Raw genomic sequence first — 19,151 nt, 5'->3', positions numbered from 1 at the left:
ATATTTACCGGGTGGTACGAATTGAACAAATTGAACTGCGAACAGTGTGTATCAGGTTGCATATATTTTGCTTGGCAAGATAAACAAAAGATGATGAGGGCGCCTTAATCACACTGGTAATTACTTCGTCAAATATTTGGCCCACAACAGCGCCGCATGGCTGGACAGAAATTATGCAGGTCTAAACATGAGACTGCTGGCGGCAGGGCGGGCGCTTTATTTTCTAAACAGCGCGGCTTTTGCGGTTGTTGCCAATAGCGACGTTTGAAAGTAAACAAAGAAGCGCGAGGCAGGTGAGGTAAGTCAGGGGTCGCCTTTCACGGTCACCTGACGTGGCGACCCACCTGAACTGTCCAACAAAGTACCTCCGAACACGGTGCCCTAAAAAGCTTCTTTGGTAACCATGGCTTTCATAATGTGCTTGCGCAAACCAGAGGTCATTGGGTTGCGTACATGCGACATATTAAAAGAAAAACTTAAATTAAAACTACCACACGGGTCTGATTGATTCGTTACAGGTTTTTAAGTCCATTCGTCAAGTAGCAAAACACAGTTACCGGAACATAACCCAAAAATCCTTTTAAGTGCCAGAATGAAGACATAGACCTTTGGTAATGGGGGCCCTGCTCATATTGCACGTACAAGGAACCCGCAGTTAAAAGTTTCAGCTGCGAAGACAAATACTACCCGGCCCAGATATTTTACTTCAAAGGGCATCAGTCGACGGCAAAAGGGTTCGAGTTATTTTCAAAGTTTATGGAGATTATTAAATCTTGATTTATCCTAACAGAAGCAGTAACTGTATAGTAGTGTGAACGAAAAATCACAATGTGCTTTTTTATCAAAGTTGTTTCATTGCCTTCAAAATACGAACGGCCACACACCAGTTAAAATCCGCTGACCAGAAGACGAAAACGAGATTACGTATCAATGTAATTGAGATACGGTGCTTGGACCAGGCGGTCTCTTCTGAGCCTAGCAATTTAGGGATTACGTACCCTTTATAGCGGTACCACCCGAACAAAACTGAAGCTATAAACAGCTCGAATTCGATTACGCAATATTTAGAGCATGCGTGGACGGATATGGGAGGGGCTGTATAGCGGCGACCCCAAACGGGGGGTAATATCATCAATTATAAGTATTTTTACTGGCCTGCCCCGGCTTGACAGTTATAGGATAGCCAAAGCAATGGCCATTTGGGTCTCGGGTGCCTGGAAATGACCGGAATGTTTATCATACACACACTGCACTTCTAATTTGGGTAAAAGGGTTGGTTTCATAACGATCCAAAACACAACCCAACTCTTAGACCAATACGGAACGAACACCTGTTAATCTGGGCCGGCCAGACCACCCATACGAAAAGGCGAACTCATAAAATACAGAGTGAAATAGGGACGGACACTTACGGGTTCCGTAACCCGATACCTAGTTCTCAACAACTGGCCACTGTGTTGGAGCCATTGACACTATGTGTAACACTTCATAGCCTTAGACAAATAAGGCAACATAGGTAAAGTATCGGTTTTTCATTTTCCCACCGCAGTCAACTTAGCAGTTGACAGTCACTTTAGATAGGACCGCGGATAATCTTATTTTTGTGTAATGCGCATTCCTTTTGCCATTGTACGACAGACTGTATAGTGTGAGTCATATCCACCAAATTGAAGTGGCCTTTTTAAGATTGATAATCTTTACAAACAAAAAATGAGCAAGTGATAACATCGATTTGAATGGATAATTTCGATCAGCTTATCGTTGTCGAATCTTCGAGGACCGGCGAGTAAATTTACGCCATAAATTTTACGGTTTAGGAGCAGATTACTCGCATGTCAATATTCCTAAGGGGTGCCGCCGCAAAATCCGAAGCGGCAATCACTGTTACGCAATGGCGACCATTCCAAATCTTTAAATTGCGACCTGGTATACACTGCGCCACTGATTGGAGTAAAGTAAGTGTAACGCCGGCAATATTACCATGCAGGCTCCAAATAAACGGTAAACTACATCTTCTCATGGCGCCTGTCTAAGATAATTTATCCCCCTTTTCAAATAAAAGTAACCCCACAGTGGGTAAAGTTATGAACCTTTGTATGAACTCATATTTACATGGGGTTTAAATAATCAAATTATGTTTTCCGTTTGCCTATGGTACTTTTCATTCTACTTTCTAGTCCCATTTGATAGTAAACAAAGAATATTTACAGAATAATATAACCGTTGACCCGCAACCCTAAAAGGCCGATATATTAACTGTAAAAATCACTCTTAGAAAACATGCTGTTCAGATGCTAACAGTATCCCATCTTTACCCGCAATGCTATAAATAGACTTTATACTAACACTTTCAACAAATAGTGCAACGTGATGTGAGGATAACATAATAAATCAACATTCTGATACACCTTTAGCCGCACTTGGAAATGTAAAGACCGAGAAAACCAACACCACCATTGTAAACATTATACCTACAAGCTTTACCAGCGATACAACGGGTTTGTAGGTGTTTAATTTTTACATTAGACAACCTAACCCTTCCCGCAAAATATTGCCTATAAAACTTTTCCCACCATGCTTTAAATATAACAGAATCTTAATCTTCACTTACTTTCCACCCAAAGTTTCGAGATGTCGGTTTCCATGTGAGCGAACTTGAGGCAGATACAACATCCAGCAAGAGCCAGGATACCAATAATAAGCACGTATGCTGCGTTGCGCTGAATGAAACATCCAAACTTGAAGAGGACACGGTGTAAGAAAGACCGAAGCTTGAGTGCGTATCTGTTCCCAGTAGCTTTATCCTGAAAAAATGTTCGAATAAATAAATGAATAAAACGTATTTATCCTCGCGTTGCGGGAAAAGATACAGTTGCTATAGTAGAGTGTTTTGTTTTATAAACCACGTGCCCAACTTATGAGTTACCACGTACGTAACTTACTTATCCTCGCGTGAATAAGGGGCAATGACAGTTGTTATATCATAAGGTAAGTGTTCTGATTCAAACCTCGTGCCTGTTTATAAGTTACCATTTTAAATTTTTAAAACGTGGCTGACAATCTAGACAACCCATAAGGGTTTACTGGTAGCAACGACGAGCCTTGAACCGGTCCCTTCTGGGTTGGAGGCAGACATTAAACGCAATTTACAAATGAGTATTTCTGAAAGGAAGGTCCTAAGACTCCTATCAGTATAGGTTTTTTTCCAAAGATAAATTAACTTAAGAATATACTTGTATCCCATTTTCAAAGATATATTAACTTAAAAATAAACCTTTGTACCCTTTGAACTATAAGCAAGATTGAATACTCTGTTAAACGTTTTGAAAAGTAAATTACCGAAAAGGTTCACGTTACCAAGTGTCAACCATATTTTAAGTTAAAGAACAGAAACATCAGTATAGGGATTTTAAAATTGTTATACGCTGCATACCGGACACTTGAACAGACACGTCATTGTCCTGTACGAAAAAATATTACCAGGTGGACATTGTAGTAAATGGGTGGTATATTTACTTTCGTTAAACCGAGTGGAAAACGCGACAGTTTTACGAAACTTCCTGGTTGTTATAGGAATCTTTAGTGTTTGATTGGGCAGTAACCAAGCGACGTAACAGTTCAAAACAGGTAAAAAATAAGTAACAGTGGTATGTGACGACAACCGATTTCCCGTAAGGGGTAAATAGCAGAGAAATGCGTCACAGTCTCTTTTTGTATATGTTATTGTACATGTAAGGTAGCCATTGTGTATGGGCGGGCTTGTGTATACGCACGTTGCGGTTGGTTGATAAGGTAGCAGAGCTAAACTCGGATTTCCGTAAATCACAAACAGATTTCGACACCGACAGGTTAAATGCGTGATTTCAAAGAACTTCGTTGTTTTTACAATTGACAGCCATGGAAGCGCCAAATCAACAAACACCAATGTTGGACAATGAAAAGAACCCACAAGAAAGTGAAATCAACCGCCTTGTCACCTGCGCCGATGCGAAAGATATCATTAATTTTCAATTTCGCCTCCGAGCCTACAACTGCATGGCTGCCACGTTGGTGGTCATTACGTCAGTGCGCTTCTTTGGCGTGATATCATCCGTTGTGTTGCGAGATCCAAGTTTCATTATTATCCCTGCGAGCACTGAGAGCCAATTTAAAACGGATTTGCTCGCCGACTGTCAGCGGCCGTGGCTTGCTAGTGCAACGAGCGAGTTCGCAAAGGAAATTGGCCAATAGGTAATAACCGCGGCGAAAGGTAAACTACAGCTCCGGAATAGATTTCGCGGCTTTCCGGCACGGCGCATGTGAAAAGCGCGAGCCTGAGCCCGTTTTAATAAGGAGTTCTTACTCACGTCGAGGTGTCATCGTCTGATTGTTGAAATTTACGTCGAACCGGAATATTTACGGTCAAATCCCGGTGGCCAGGTCGCCAGCTATTGCCCGCAACATGAGATTAATCCTACGCGAGATATTGACGATGCACACAGCACTGAGCGCCCAAGAATGTGATGGGGGAGACACCGATGGTAAACAAGGTGTCAGGACCGGTTATATTCCGCACGATGTGTCAGCTAAACCATCAGCAAGCTCTTATTTACGCTGTAGTTGTCGTTTGGCGGATAAGCCGCCGCAGCTTAACACCTTAATATATATGGACGTTTCGTGTTGTTTAATTCCTTAAACGGAATAAAACCAACGCTTCGCTAATTCAGTGTCACTGCTTAGTACAGCGCTATAAGACAGTGGGCGGGCGGCGAAGATCTTGAACGATAAGGACACCTATACATTAAGCAGCTCTAACGAACCCGGTGGTCCGACCGTCATAGCCAGCGGCGATCGCGACGCTTTATGTCGAATGCGAGAATTTTTTTATGACGATAGTTGCCTTTGCAATGATGGCATTAGCGGTGACATGGGCGATCTTTTTGCCTTGCGGCCGCGGTCGAGCTGGCAGCACGGCCGGACCAAACTCGCTTGTTTACGCGCGCAGGTGTTGCGCAGTCTTGCCTTATCGCGGCGTGAGATAGCCAGGTGACGGCTACGGATTATTCGGTTCGGTTGTTGATAAAGTGTCAGCACTTGCACTGATACCTGCCTGTGCAGCTCGAACGACCGTTCAAACAAAGCTAAAACTCAACTGCAAAGGAATCCAGCAGCCTGGCACCGTATGGCTGCCAGCAAACAACCAATTAACCTTTTATTGAGACCGAGGCAGGTGCAAAAGAAGAAATCGCACCGCAAGAACCTTTAACACGGTTTATGGGGGATCGATTCCCCGCTGTTGGTATGTAAACCCAAACGCTATAGTTTGTGTAATTCCGAAATTACGAAAACGATACAAACAGCGTGAAAACAAACACCCAACTTAGAAGTCGTGGCTTACGCGCCACGGTAACGAAACCCGACCTGGCGTCACCAGATTAATCAAAAAACTGAAAGGCGTGCGGTGCTGCTGACTTTAAGTCATGCTACGTATTGTAAGCAGCGTTAAGGTCAAGGTCTGGCGTAATGGGCCAATGAAACAACTAATTCAGAATTCCCTACAGCTTTGCCCAATGTAGGACCTCACCCCTATAAAATAGGACAAGGTCAAGGTAGTCATACGAACTTGAAATTCCAATTACGCGATAGGTAGCATCGCGTGCCCGACCTAGGTATTACGTTTCCAGAAAGCGGCATTTCGCTCGGCGCTACTAACTTCCATCTGTCAACGGGACACCGCGCGCTGAAATAATAAAATCCAGCGATGAATCAACGTCAGAGATTAGCGGGGAGCACCCAAACGCACCCAATGCACTAGATATCGGTTGGGTTATAAAAACGGACCCACACGACGCACAATTCGCCAGTAGTCAATCACTTTAAGCGGCTGATTCGTCTATAACAGCTTCGGTTACAACAAGTATGACAAACACCGCTGGAAGAGCGACCGTAGAGCTTCGAAAACGCAACTACTGAAATTTGAATTGCGTCATGAACATCCTTACACGACGCGAGACACGTCTTGTTGACATGCCCAGTATAACGTACGTTAAACGTAACTAAGCGTGCACATAGCAGCCAGTTAAAGTTTGGCGCTATGAAAAACGTCACTATACGTGCATGGAGCTAGTAAAAGTTTCACGGCTTGAGATGTGGTTGGGTTTATTTTCTCTCGTGCGCGGTGATTCACTTTCAACCGTGGGTAATCTATGTCTGAGCAAACTTCCTCGCGTTAGAGAGCCCGCTGAATTGTGACGAATCGATGTTTGGCTTGGAAACAACGAAGCTTCACATTCCTGGATGGTGGTATAACGCAAGTGCTCAGCTGGTGATCGTATTGTTAAAGCGGTTGACTCGGGTATGCAGGAACGGTATTAAAAGGAACTAAAAACGTACAGGAAGATTACGAAATCTCAAGCGTACGTCACGCACGATATGAAGCACAAACAGAAATTCCGCTTCGTATGCCCCTCCTCCGTTACCCGCATGCTTGCGCTATGCTACGTATTTGAGGCACGGAAACGGCGGAGAAAAACAAAGCCACAATAACGTAGGTATATCCCACTGTTGGAAGGTGGATAAACCCCGAGATACAGGGAGCATAGAGCACTATTGTTTCAACGCGTGGCGAAGCGCCGGTCCAGGAAAATACTTAACAAAACGGAATGCGAAAACACAGCTTCATAATTCATGAAAGCGAACAAATATTTTGGTTCAAAGGCAGTTATTTCATTAACGTAACATAGTCGCATGACGCATTTTAAAACAATTGTCAAAGTACCACCAACATCGCGTGCTATTTACTCCACTATACAGTGCGAATAGTGCGTGGCATCTAACAGGGTGACTTGGCGTTGATAGTTGAACGAATTTTAATTCGATTAAAATGACTGATAAGGTGGACTTCAACCTGACACTTGAATACAAGTTATACAAACTATAGGAAGCCACAGATTACAGTTGCTTTGAGACGCCTTGTGCACACATTCAAACATGACACATGCGACCCAAGGACCACCAGCTGCGTTCAACAACAAATTAATTCCGTTTGAATAGCAAATTATGCGGCGGCGCGCCATTTTGAGATTCTTAGATGCGCTGTCACGCCAAAAATTACTAAGAAATACAAATCGATCATCCTAAATCTAAAACTGGAATCTCGACAGTTTTTTCCTGTTTTCAGCTTATAAGTCATAACGACACCATCTGTTTTAGCGTGCTGTGGATGCTCTAAAATACGTAGAAATCCTTAGCGGCAAGAAATTTCTTTTGGTAGGGAGTTTTTAATCAGCAATAAAATACTGTACAAACCTGGTCGAGACGCGACAAAGCAAATCTAGCATCGCACCAACTGGGGCGTGTCAGTAACTCCATGTCGTTTCTAATTCGTTCTCGAAGCTCTGACTCGTCGGCGTTTGGTCCGCTCGACGTTGTGCGCATGCGCGAACGGTTGGAAGCGATTTGATCAAGTTCTTCCTGGCTATCCGATCTCCTGGCCGGTCTAGTATTCCCTGCATAGTTTGCCGAATAGTTTTGCGGCGTATGGGGTGCACGCTGGTGTTCAGTAATGTGGTCAGGGGGATATGCACTTGTAGGGTGTTGGTTCGCGTCTATAAAACGTACTGTGGTGCCACCAGTTGCAACTTCGTTGTTAGACCTCACCCACGGATCAACTGTGGCCACGGGTTCTGTAGGTACGTGTATTCGGGAAACATCGGGAATTTCCGAGTACTCGGGAGAATCCTGCGTGTTATCTTCAATACGTACAGCCGGATCCGCTACAACAGGTATTTTGATGTCTTCTACCACCTCTATCGCATCATCACGTTGCGTTCCTGAGCCATCATCGCTTATCGTCATCCTGCTGTCCTGAAAGATCGCGTTATCCGACGAACTGGTAGAGTCTCTTCCTGAGTTTCGAGTGTTTTGTTGACTACTGTGTCGAGTACGGGAAAACGAGCCGAGCGTCCGCCGCTTTGCGGTAGTCCTGCGGCCGGGATCTTGCCGTATTCTTCCCGATGCTAGCCTCGGCGGATTGAAGTCGGCGTCCTGGTCTGAACTGTTAAGTAACTTCCAGTCAGACCCGCAAGATGAGATACTGGTGACTGTTAGCTCTTCTCGGCTGTCTGTAGGACCCCTGTGTTCTTCCTGAGTTGTGTTGCCTAATCTTGGCGAGGCTGCACTAGGTATAACAACAGGTACTGACGGCCTTGTTGTTGTGTCTTTATACGCGCGTGTGGGCGCTTCAGTGTCTCCCCTTGAATGGAAGACATCAGCATCGGTCTGAGAGTTTCTATCTCTGTGTACGTCAGCAATGACATCATCAAAAGTTTCTTGCAGTCCATCAATCGTCGAGTTCTCTCTTCTCGCGACATTTGTTGTTTTCTTTTCTGGTTGGTCTGTAAATTGTGGCGTGAGGCCTTCGTGTATCGTGTTCGTGCTGGCTCTTCCGGAAATGAGCTCAGTATTTCTTGAATCCATTTTAGAATCGGGCACGCACGGCCCAATAAATGATCTGTCCGATTGTTCCTTGCCCGGCGGTGCTCCGTTGCGTACGGACATACTCATTCGACAGAATCGAGGCAAAAATTTCGGCAGAGCACCTACACTTTACCATCATACAACGCGAAACTCACTGTGGGGTCAATGGTATATAAGTTAAACAAAATTTTGCAATTCAAAAACGCGTGACCTGACCACTTTAGACTGCCTAATTAGTCAAAGTACTCGATTACTGCTATAGACAAAGCGAGACATAAGTATGACTTCCGCAACAGCACAGAGTACTGTACAACTGCAAAATTGTGCTTTTCGGTCGTAACATGATCTCACCTAAGATGACAAGACTGTGCTTACATCACGGGCGGTTGGTTTGACGTCGGTTCAAAATTTTTCGAGCAGATTTTTTATCCTGTCACCAATTTTGATCGGGACCACCCTCGGTTGTATTGTTGCGAAACCAAGCGCGCTTCCGCTCTTGCTATTCTCCGTCGCCAGGTCTTCATTACAGGAGGTCAGTCGTGACCGTTGCCCTGACTTAATAAGCCGTGTTTACATAAGTACTTGGCTAGCAGCCGCGCAGGTTTCCCATTGTTCAAGCCGCGAGCGTTGTAGATGCCTCTTGTCAACGTTATCGAGGCCGAATCGTATCTACCCGCGCCTACCGCTGGAAAACGAGGCGATAACGAAATAGCTAGACCGCGTGCAACCATGGCATACTCAATACAATACATCGCGTAAGCCTTGGTACAACACGTGTATACCGCAAGCTTAGTATTGTCATCCTATGCTGGTGTATCATCAATTGTTCGCCGCTATTTCGTGAATAAAACATTCAATTCCCAAGGCGACAGACTTACTATACCAAACACATTTTAAAAGCGTCGATCTTACACATGGTTTATCTTTACATTCGCTTAACTTGCTTAGTGTTTACAGCTTACAGTAAAAAATAGCAAGTGTTTGTAGCTCGAACGTCATGGGTTTTGAGAAAACAATGTCGCATATCACGAATTAATCTGTTTTTAAGTTCGCGGCCACAGCTTTGGGGACTAGACTGTTGCCAAATAGCTATCAACAAGGCCACTGCCAGTCTGCGTTAGAATACCCTTATTCATAATCTGTTTCTACTTGCCACTGTCGAACTGTCTATCAAAACGTTAGCGAAACATCAAAGAAAACATCCGTTTTATCGCTTGATGTAACTAATCTGACATAAAGCCCTAAGCGCCCAAAAGACGAAGGTGTAAGCCTACTGTCCCTGTGTGCTGTTTCGTTCTGCTCGACCTCAGTGGCCCAGCTAATCCGGGTATACAGACTCGAAACTATGGCAGTTCATACGGCCTCGACCGACTGCTGGTAAGATCTGGTCTTCTTCAAGCGAGATCGTTTGAATAGAGTCAGCCGAGCGAAGTAAGACACCGTAACTGGCGGCATGTTTTTATTTTTTCGCCTCCGACCACCGTTACTGAGACCGCCTCCCGCGAGGGATAAAGACAGAGAGAGCGCGGCAAGCGTCCAGCAATGACAGCGATTTCGGGAGGTTTTCAGAGTTAACCGACTCGATTTAGCCAATTTCCCGCGGACTGGTCGTAAAAATCTGTTATGTACGGTAGACGGTGTATACGGTCTCGGTCGAAAATAATGCCATTGCTCACCCACACGCAAAGCTGGCACCACAAAACGCTTTGAGCGCTAAAAAGCGGCGTCGCGTAAACAGACGAAGCGTTTCTAACCTTTCTCTTCGATATACTCGGTTTTGGTGGCGACGAGTCTGGCGGCAAGCAGGATTCAATCATTCTCGGCCGGAATTTTAGCGTAACGGACCCGGTGGTCCTGCGTTTTGCTTGGAACTGAACGTTTACCCGCCTTTCTTGTCGAAAACTCTATATACGCTATAGATAATTACGAGGTGGTCATTAAAGGCGCGTTTGACCTTGTTATTATAAGTCGCGAACAAAGTTGTTTTTTTTTGTGGATACTTTATTTCTCTTACTGGACCTCGCACCTGGCTAACAGCAAATTCGTAACTTCCTAAACACTATCTTAACAATACATAGCACTGGTGATCGACGCAAACCCTAAACCACAGACTCCGTCATTTTCGGACACGGTCGAGGAGCTCCGGTCTCGTGTTACCGGACTGCTGCTATCTCGGAGCTCTCCGCGCCTCCCGAAGAGAGGAGAGAGGACCACACAGGTAGGCGCCTTTTTTCGACATTCTCGGTAAAGAGAGAGAACGATTTTGGTAAAATTTCGCTCGCTTTTTTTACAGGGACCTGTACCAAAGAAGGGCTCTGTATGCGTTCATTCAATTAGCGATTTGCGTACTATAGATACGCGCGAGGGTGGCGAGGGTCCGCAAAATCGACTATGCGACAGGTGAGCGCTCAAACGGTAACCCCAAAACATTACGTTTGTCGCTGTCCACAAACCAGAAGCTATTACCGAATTTCTAAAAGCGGTGCACGCCCATTTCTCGGCCACTGCAAGGGTGTAGCTTTTGTGTTGCCACAACAAGTGTAGTAGCTCCATTTAACAGCGCACTTCAGACCGCAAAAGAAGTAGCGACACCTGTTTTCAGCGGAGATAACCAAATTCCAATCAAATGTTAAAACTATTTCTGTACAGGTTTCGGTATTGGTTAAATTACAAAATTATATCAACCAAAATGCATATATAAGTTCTAGCCAAAAATAAACCTTGAACAACATGAACGAAATTATTTGTGCGAGTTTCAAAAGATTCTGAAAAACTGACAAAGCGACAAACAATTCTTTATAACTTGCCCCTACTGCGTCATCTAGTGACAAATAAATTTCATATAAACGATACCATCCGAAAACAAAATGTTAGTACAAGCGACTGAGCCAGACACATGAACGTCATTCTATGTATCAATATTCTAGACCCCAAACGACTACTGCATAATTACAAGTTTGATTAAATACGAATGAACATCCGGAAAACAACCATGTTACAACATAGCGGTTAAGATCAGGCCACTTTATAATTAAGGACACTACGTGTAAAATGGTTTTAAAATACCTGTTATTGTGACCGGTAAAACGGGTTCACTATGCAAGTGATGTAATGGGGCAACCATAAACGGAGCAGAATAATTACTCTCGTAACGACAAAGCCTGATTGTTTAAGTATGAATTACTATTTGATTAAGGCCACAGTAAAACGCGCACGCTTTGAAGCGTCTTTCCCATAATTTAACTATTTATTGTTTATACACTCGTTAAAAACGTAGTTATAAAAGTACCCAGTTTTTAGTATACTTAATTGATGCTGCCAATAACGATCATATTGTTGTGTAATTTTAGAAACTTTCCATCACCTATGCCTGGACCTTTCCCATGTAACAGAATGGATATAACTATGATTGGACACTATATACGTGTAGCCTATATCTATAATAACAGTCGGAAATTGCCGAAAATAATAAAATTATCGTCTGAAAGGTGGCTAATTAGATCGTGATAGGTTCGGTAGTTCCTCTCTTTAAAAAAATGACATACAAGCCCCGCACGACAAAATAAGAATAAATTGCACATAAGAATCGGAATCAGGGGTCTATATATATACAGCACGCACGTGGATTTTTGATTGTCCGTCGTAAATGAGTCCGTGACATGCAATATCCGTTTAAAAATGACTCAATTTGGTATCTTATCATTAGAGTTACTTTGCTGTCAAAAAACTGCTGATGGTATGTTTTTATAGGAGCACATTTTTTATAGGTCAGATCCTAAAAATACTTTACCAAGTTTTAATACGGCATCGTGTTCTAAATTCTACCTGAACTTGTAGGTTTTCACTATATGGATTACTTTTGTAATTTGTAGGTTTTCACTATATATAGTTTTGTAATTTCTTAAATCTTCTTTGTTGACTACAAAATAGGATGAGAAAATAGAATGAAAGGGTATCCCATCTTTCCCCACCCTACTATATAAAAAAAATAGAATGAAATATTATAGAGCTACCAACCCTTATATTGCGTGTGAATACCTCTTGTACACAGATCTATTTATAGCGTGACAACATTTTTTGTATCCCGACCCCCAAAGTGGAAGATAACCATTTATAACCTATTAGCTGCGCTGTCACTTACAAAGCTAGTTAGTCTAATTAACGTGGTACACGGGCTCAAAGCACGCCGCGGAAAATAGGCATATCTCGGTTAATTACCTCGGCTGAGGATACTATTTTTTCATTTTTAAAAAGCCTGGTTTTTCAGGGATTTGGGTTCAAAGGCGAAGCACACTGTGGCACGTGCGAGGATTCACGCCATATAAAGCCGGTGCGTGAGGCCGCTTATTTGAAAATACAACAGACTGTCAGAACGGTATTTTCTATAAAGTACAGCATTGACGAAATGCCTCGAAATTGCTTTTGGACCTCCGTGGAGATAATACTCACAAAATCTACAGGATTGTTTCCATATAAGAAAAATATTCCTATAATCATAGCGTCATAGAACACGCGGCGTGTATTTCTAAGTTTATTGGACGAATGTATTAGGTTTGTATGGGTTTGACTTGCGTGTACACAAAGTGGCATTCTACATTAAAGTGCTATGGTTCTGTTGTTTTTGGACTGTTGCCAGTAAGTCCAGGTAAATAACATCTGGAAACAGTGACATTACGCGCCAGGGAACGTGAAAACAGGACGGGATATGGGATTGGCTATAGATTACATTCGAAGGGCAAATAGGCTGAACAATAACAACGCCGACTAGAAAGCTAAGCGACGGTGAACCACTTTACTACACGGTTAAATGCATTTGCCGCGAAAGCTATATGCCTGACCGCGAAACCCGTTACTCTCTAGACATAAACAAAAGCTTTATGAGCCCATATATATGGTGGCCTTTGTGTAGGACCTTGAAATGCGACAATTGCTTTACAGTGCGTGTATACTGTATATCGTTCATGTAAACTAGTATTACGGTAGCGCGAGCACTTTAGAAGTTGCTACAATATAACTGCAACAACAAGACGTGACCCAGCGCTGTAAAATGTTTATGCTCGCGCCCAATTACGTGAATACAAAATGCGGCGTACAGAAGCGGCGAAGATTGCACCGCAAGTAAACGATACGAACCCGATTAAACCGACGGGCATCTGCTGTAATCGCTGCTAATTATTACGCGATGCTTTAACCTCCCGGGGTGTTCAGACCACCCAAACAGAAGACCCGAAATGCCAAAACGTCGCCTATTTTCGGTCGATTTTAACAAATCACTTTTTCTTGGCGCTGAGATGGCCATTCGCTCTGCAAGTGGGACTTAACAATTTGGACCGTATAGTTCAGCGGTTTGCTTTAGGATTACAACGCAGGGGCCACTGCGCGTCTGACTTTTGATATTTTCTCAGATGCATTGAGAACTAAAAGCAACGCGTCAAAGAGTTATATGTGGACAGATGTAAGTCATGGATTACCTAATACCCGCACATACCACGTAAACACAAATAAGACCCGGGAAACCGGTTCGCTGTTTGAACAGTTCCACAAGAAGGGATGTTTAATTTTTACAGCTTATGCTTGTCGGCCCCCGGATTTTCGAACCGGTGCGCACATATAACAAGAAACGTTCGCTACTATTGTGTAACGTTTCAAAACTTAAATAACACTACCGCGCCGCCGACTGTTTAAGAGGTCTATGGCGTGGTTAGGTGTGTCTTGACTCTGAAATTGATCTGGTAACTGTAATGCATTCCAGTCCTTTCGCAAGTCGCCAAAACATTCAAACACCGTTCCGACTGTCTGATATATACAGCACAGATATACATTATAGTACACCATTGGATTTATACCAAATACGACTTAATTAACAATGGGTGTTCAGTAATGTGGGAAATATTATGTCGCAGGGGAAATGGCGCATTGATAATTCAATATCGTTACGTACACAGTATGGGGTATATGTGAGCCCTGTTAAACGACCCCTAGTGTAATAGCTTCGTTGAATTATGCTCTGATTAATGGCGATACTTCACCCGACAGTTTCTATGCCTCGGTTAAGCCGTTAATAGGAAACTATAGTCGACTACAAATGAAATAGAGAATAGCGTTATGACAAGTGGAAGTATATAGGAAATACCGAAATCGCTCGATCCATTTATCTTTAGAGGTCATTTTTGTTGGAGGCTTCGAATATCGAAAAGGAGAAACGAAATTTCCACATCAACACGCTTACCTCCGTCTCCGAAGTGGTTGAACTAATCCCAGGTTTCGTTTCGTACATTATCCAGTTTCATCAGGTAATTACCAGAGCGGGTTATCGTCGAGATTCCGACTCTTCATTCATCTTCGTCCGGGCGATGACGCGTGCTTGACGATTCCGGTGGCCGCCTTCTATCTACGCCGTGTTAACAATAAGCTGATGGTTGGGGTTGGGAGGCAGTGGTGGTGGGCCGCATTCCTCGCGCCACAAGGGTCGTAGGGTTCGGGTGTTGGGCGGTTGTGTACTCGATCACAATTGTCCTGTTCCGTGTTCGCCGCTGGGGTGGGATGTGTAGAACACCGGTCTATGGGAACACCTGTGTTGAATGGAACGGTAGCTCTTTTATATGGTAAAATATCACGCAAGGCAAACACGGCTGCTACCAATGTCGACGTCGCAGTAAATCCAAATATCTCAGCGACGGCTTACAGATCAAATACACTTGACATGAGGTACTGCTGAAAAGAAAAGTCGGGATGGACCTTAATTAATCAGGATTAACGCGTCGGCTGGGGCCCGTATCATCGTGCAAACAACCGATTGAAGCGTCAGGACAAATGGTATGCTTGTACAACTGTGGGCTCGGTTTAAAACAAAGCTATAAATCAACATAAAGCGAAAACGAAGAAGCTATTTCCTGAAATACATACGCTTTTAGGAATGCGCCTAATTGCGTAATAATCTGAAACGCGTTCGTAACGCAACTCGGTCTACCATTACTGAGTTCTAATACTCCTTGAAACCAGCAACCTTGGAGCTGGACCTGTTAACTCGGCAGTGACAAATACCAATATAGTGATATGCGCTCGCAGTACCAATTCTAAGCGAATGTGCGGTAAAAGTGGCAATAATATGACGAGGACTGCCGCGGATAACTCACACGTTGATCGGCTCGCTAGAGAACAATAGTGACGGGCCCAAGGGTGCTTGGGACGTGTGTGACGGTGTTTATACAGAACCCACCCACGAAAAGACACGTTTCTAACGTAATGGGTGGATGGGGGAACCAACAGGAAAGTGTCGAGGAGCCTAATGCGTGGACTCGTCTCGCATCGCCGCAAAGGAATACCCTGACTCTCGGTGCTAAGCCTTAGCCAAGCCGCCAGAGCTGGCGATACACGAAAAATTTCATTACTTGGGACGTTTTAAGCCGGGGTCTGAGACTCGGTCACGATAGAGAAAGATGCCAGCAAAAAACTAGAATCTACAATGCCAGTTCTTTGACCGCTGGACTAGCTAAGTAAGGTGTTAGCCCAGTAAGCTGTACGAATCGAGCGGTGCTTTGGTGAAGCGAAAATTAGAGATACCGGTCTGACGCAACCCGAAATCCCATTTACGCGGAACAGTGTGGTTCGATTGACGGTAAGCAGATTATCGTCCACCACTGAGGATGGCTAATTCTGCGGTGTCGGCCAACAAGGTAATACGTCTCTCTGAGGGTGACATTGAAATGCTCGTGGGTGGTCCCGGTTAGAGCAATAATAGATGTCGCTACTTTTGTTGGGACAAACCTTGGTCCTTTGCCGGTTGAGGGTCGCGGCCATTCACCTTATGCTAAACAAACTTTATCAACATTCACACATAGGTTGTAACTATAAACTGTATATCGATGATTGAAGAGGAATTTTTCAAAATTCCCGTCCGTGGTTTAGCAGGAAATTGCCCGCCTCCAACAAAGGGTCACTTCGTTCTGATTGCGACCGCGAAAACAATGAATTATTAAACGCCCGCACTAAACTGTAACAAGGAGACGAGACGGTCGGCCATAAAATGCTGCTGATGCAATTTAAACCTATAGGATGAAAGCGTAAACAAAATGCTAAGGGTTGTGTTCTGGGTAAATCTGAAAGTATTTCTTGATCGGTCGACGGCAATCAGACGGGCATTGGCGCCCGCTAGAAATCACCCTAGCTTAACATGGAGCATTTTGGGCAATCGAGGAAGATTGGGCATGACTCAATGCGTTTGTTTTGATGGTAAGAACGCCGAATTAGCGCACGAGGTGACCAGAGTCGTGAACCCGTTTGCCACTTTGAGTAAAACAACAGCTTTCGGGCCATGAATAATGCAGTAGTGCATAGCAAAGGGCTAATTGGTCACTAGCTGTAATTCGAATTGACGAACGGGAGTTATAGCAGCGTGGGGTGGCGTGTGCCGCTTGTGGACGATGCAAGCAGGTTTAGGAAGTTGTAATAAACTTGGCGTGCGGAATGTAGTCCGTGTGTCATTCGCACTTACAAGAGCACGGCGTATAATCACACAGCACTCGCCACCCAGGAAGCGAAGGGAGTACGAAAATACCCTGACAAAAGCCGTCGTCGGTCGACCGCACACGATCAGAAGAGCCACCAACGTCGACCAGAGTCGGCTCAACTCTCGCGCATGCTGATTACGTTAGGCAGGCCGCCGCGCCGATTCCCGTGTTTGTGTGGTAAACGACGTCCAAACAGGGCAGTGAAATTGGCGACGACTGTGCGAAACCGAACTCCGAAAGTAGCTTGTTTGCTGAAGCAACAACGGCAAGACGACCCGGCTTGTTTGGGGACGAACATGGGCGGCCACTAAAAAGCATGAAAGTGGTTTGCCGAAACCGCAGTCTATTTTCAGAAGCGAACGGTTACGTAATCAGGGAACGTGGGTTCGGCTGTGGGTTAGAAACGCTTTATCTTTATCAATATATGTCAATGTACAATATCTAAAGACGGGTATATAATCTAATCACATTCGAAGTGCGCGGCGTCTTAAAAAGACGGTATTGTGACTTTAGCTCAAATTAAACTCGTCCAAGCAATAATAGAATAGATCCAAAATTGGAAACTGAAGACCACCGTGAGAGTATATATTATGTAATCACCCACAGGCGAGTAAACAACAATAGCTGTCAGCACATGGACCAATAACACATTAATCTTTCTTCTATGTCGAACTTAACCCCGGATTACATATCTACGTGCGATTGAATATATAAGGTGAAAATCCGTATACGAAGTATGTGATTTGCATTTTTGAAAATATGTTTTGGGACTGGAAATGCGGGAACAAATGCTTTTGTATACCAATGATACAACACGTAACTATCGGTACGAAATTTTAAGTTGCATAATTACTTAAACAAAAATCTAGAGAGTTTGTTATGACATCTCGTATATCTTACCAACTAAACGAGTGTTACAGAATCCAAACACTTGTAATGCGTCTTTTGGAATCCTTTACTAGCTACACGGAAAAAAATCATGTGGTTAACCCATGTTAAAGTTTAAGCGGGGTTCAGGGTATGAGTTGTAATTATGACTTGTTACAACATAGCTTTAAAGGGGTTTTGGCGCCAAGTTGTGATCGACAAAAGAGGTTTAGAACCACACGCCTAAAACAAGCAACTGTTGTGTAAGACGACGCTATGCAATGAACCCGGGGTTCCATCATAAGTGACCCGGTGTGTAACACGGGCCCGGAATAGTTCGCAACATGTGGTGACGGGCGAAATGATGTTGCTTTTTCTCGGTTTCCTGTGACGGAGATACGAAAACGCGTTACGGTTGGACTTGGCAGCCGGTTTGTTTTGCCTTTGCTTGAACGTGAAAGTAAAGGGAAAATTTCCCTCGCATCTTCACGTCAGAAACTGGCCCGGCACCTGGACGAGCTACTGTTGAAAGGCGGTGATGTAAATACGGAAGTAAACCGAATCTCTACGACGTGCAATGTAGTTACGAGGATTTTCTCTTTCAAAGGCATTGTCGCTACAACTTGGCATACATCGCGTGCTTGGGCAGCTCCCGTTTCAATCCGGATTCTGTGGTTAGACTCCGTACTACATTCCGGGCTGTTATAGTAACCATTTCCAAACCATATAAGCGGATGTGTAGTCTTAGAGTTTAAAACGGAAACACAAATGACGCCCACATTCAACGCGATGAATTTGAATGGAATAGTTTCGCATTAAAATAACATCAAACAAAAACGATGTGTAACATGTATTTCCAACTTTACATAAATATAACACTGTCTGTTAAACCCAAGTATTTTCCCACAGTCGTAACCATTGGTGTACTGGATTACTGTACACGACCCTTGCCAGGAACTTTAACTGTATCAGTTACAAAGTTCTCGCCATTGTAAAGCGTCTGCAGTTACATTATAGGCTTGATTGACGTCTATGGTTTCTGGCAGCTACTACAATCCAAGGTTACAAAAATGTATAATATTTCGGTTATTGGTCACACCCAGTATTGTGGATAAAGAGGGATACTGATAGCACATAATATCCCTTATTTTCGAGTCGAGTTTTTACTAATGTCATTTTAGAGTCGTTGGGATACGTTTACATAATTTTGTAACTACTTTTTGTTTACTACCAAACAGGACGATAAAAGAGAATAAAAACCTGAACCATATTACCTCAACCGACCACATATAGTAAAGCCGTGGCAACAGGCGGATG

The 19,151-nt window shown here is 43.8% G+C and overlaps 1 protein-coding gene and 1 long non-coding RNA gene across 2 annotated transcripts in view; one reads left to right on the top strand and one right to left on the bottom strand.

The window, feature by feature from the left end:
• The window catches only part of LOC149735868 (protein patched homolog 1-like), a 29,801-nt gene extending 21,115 nt beyond the window's left edge, over positions 1 to 8,686 (bottom strand). The window contains exons 1-2 of the mRNA XM_089879197.1: positions 7,288 to 8,686; positions 2,612 to 2,804 (exon numbers count right to left, since the gene is read on the bottom strand). Of these exons, the coding sequence (XP_089735323.1) occupies positions 2,612 to 2,804; positions 7,288 to 8,544 (1,450 nt within the window). The 5' untranslated portion in view covers positions 8,545 to 8,686. The remainder of the gene's footprint in view (positions 1 to 2,611; positions 2,805 to 7,287) is intronic.
• A 201-nt stretch (positions 8,687 to 8,887) lies between these two features.
• LOC149735867 (uncharacterized) lies at positions 8,888 to 19,113 on the top strand. Its single transcript, XR_016385112.1, has 3 exons — positions 8,888 to 10,675; positions 10,751 to 10,857; positions 12,725 to 19,113. It is a non-coding gene; the product is annotated as an uncharacterized LOC149735867 (long non-coding RNA).
• Positions 19,114 to 19,151: the final 38 nt, after the last annotated feature.

The sequence above is a fragment of the Ciona robusta genome, chromosome 5 (genome assembly GCF_009617815.1).
Source record: "Ciona robusta chromosome 5, ASM961781v2".
Lineage (NCBI taxonomy): Eukaryota > Metazoa > Chordata > Ascidiacea > Phlebobranchia > Cionidae > Ciona > Ciona robusta.
The sequence above is the reverse complement of the archived record's forward strand: the minus strand, read 5'-3'. Positions and strand labels throughout refer to the sequence as shown.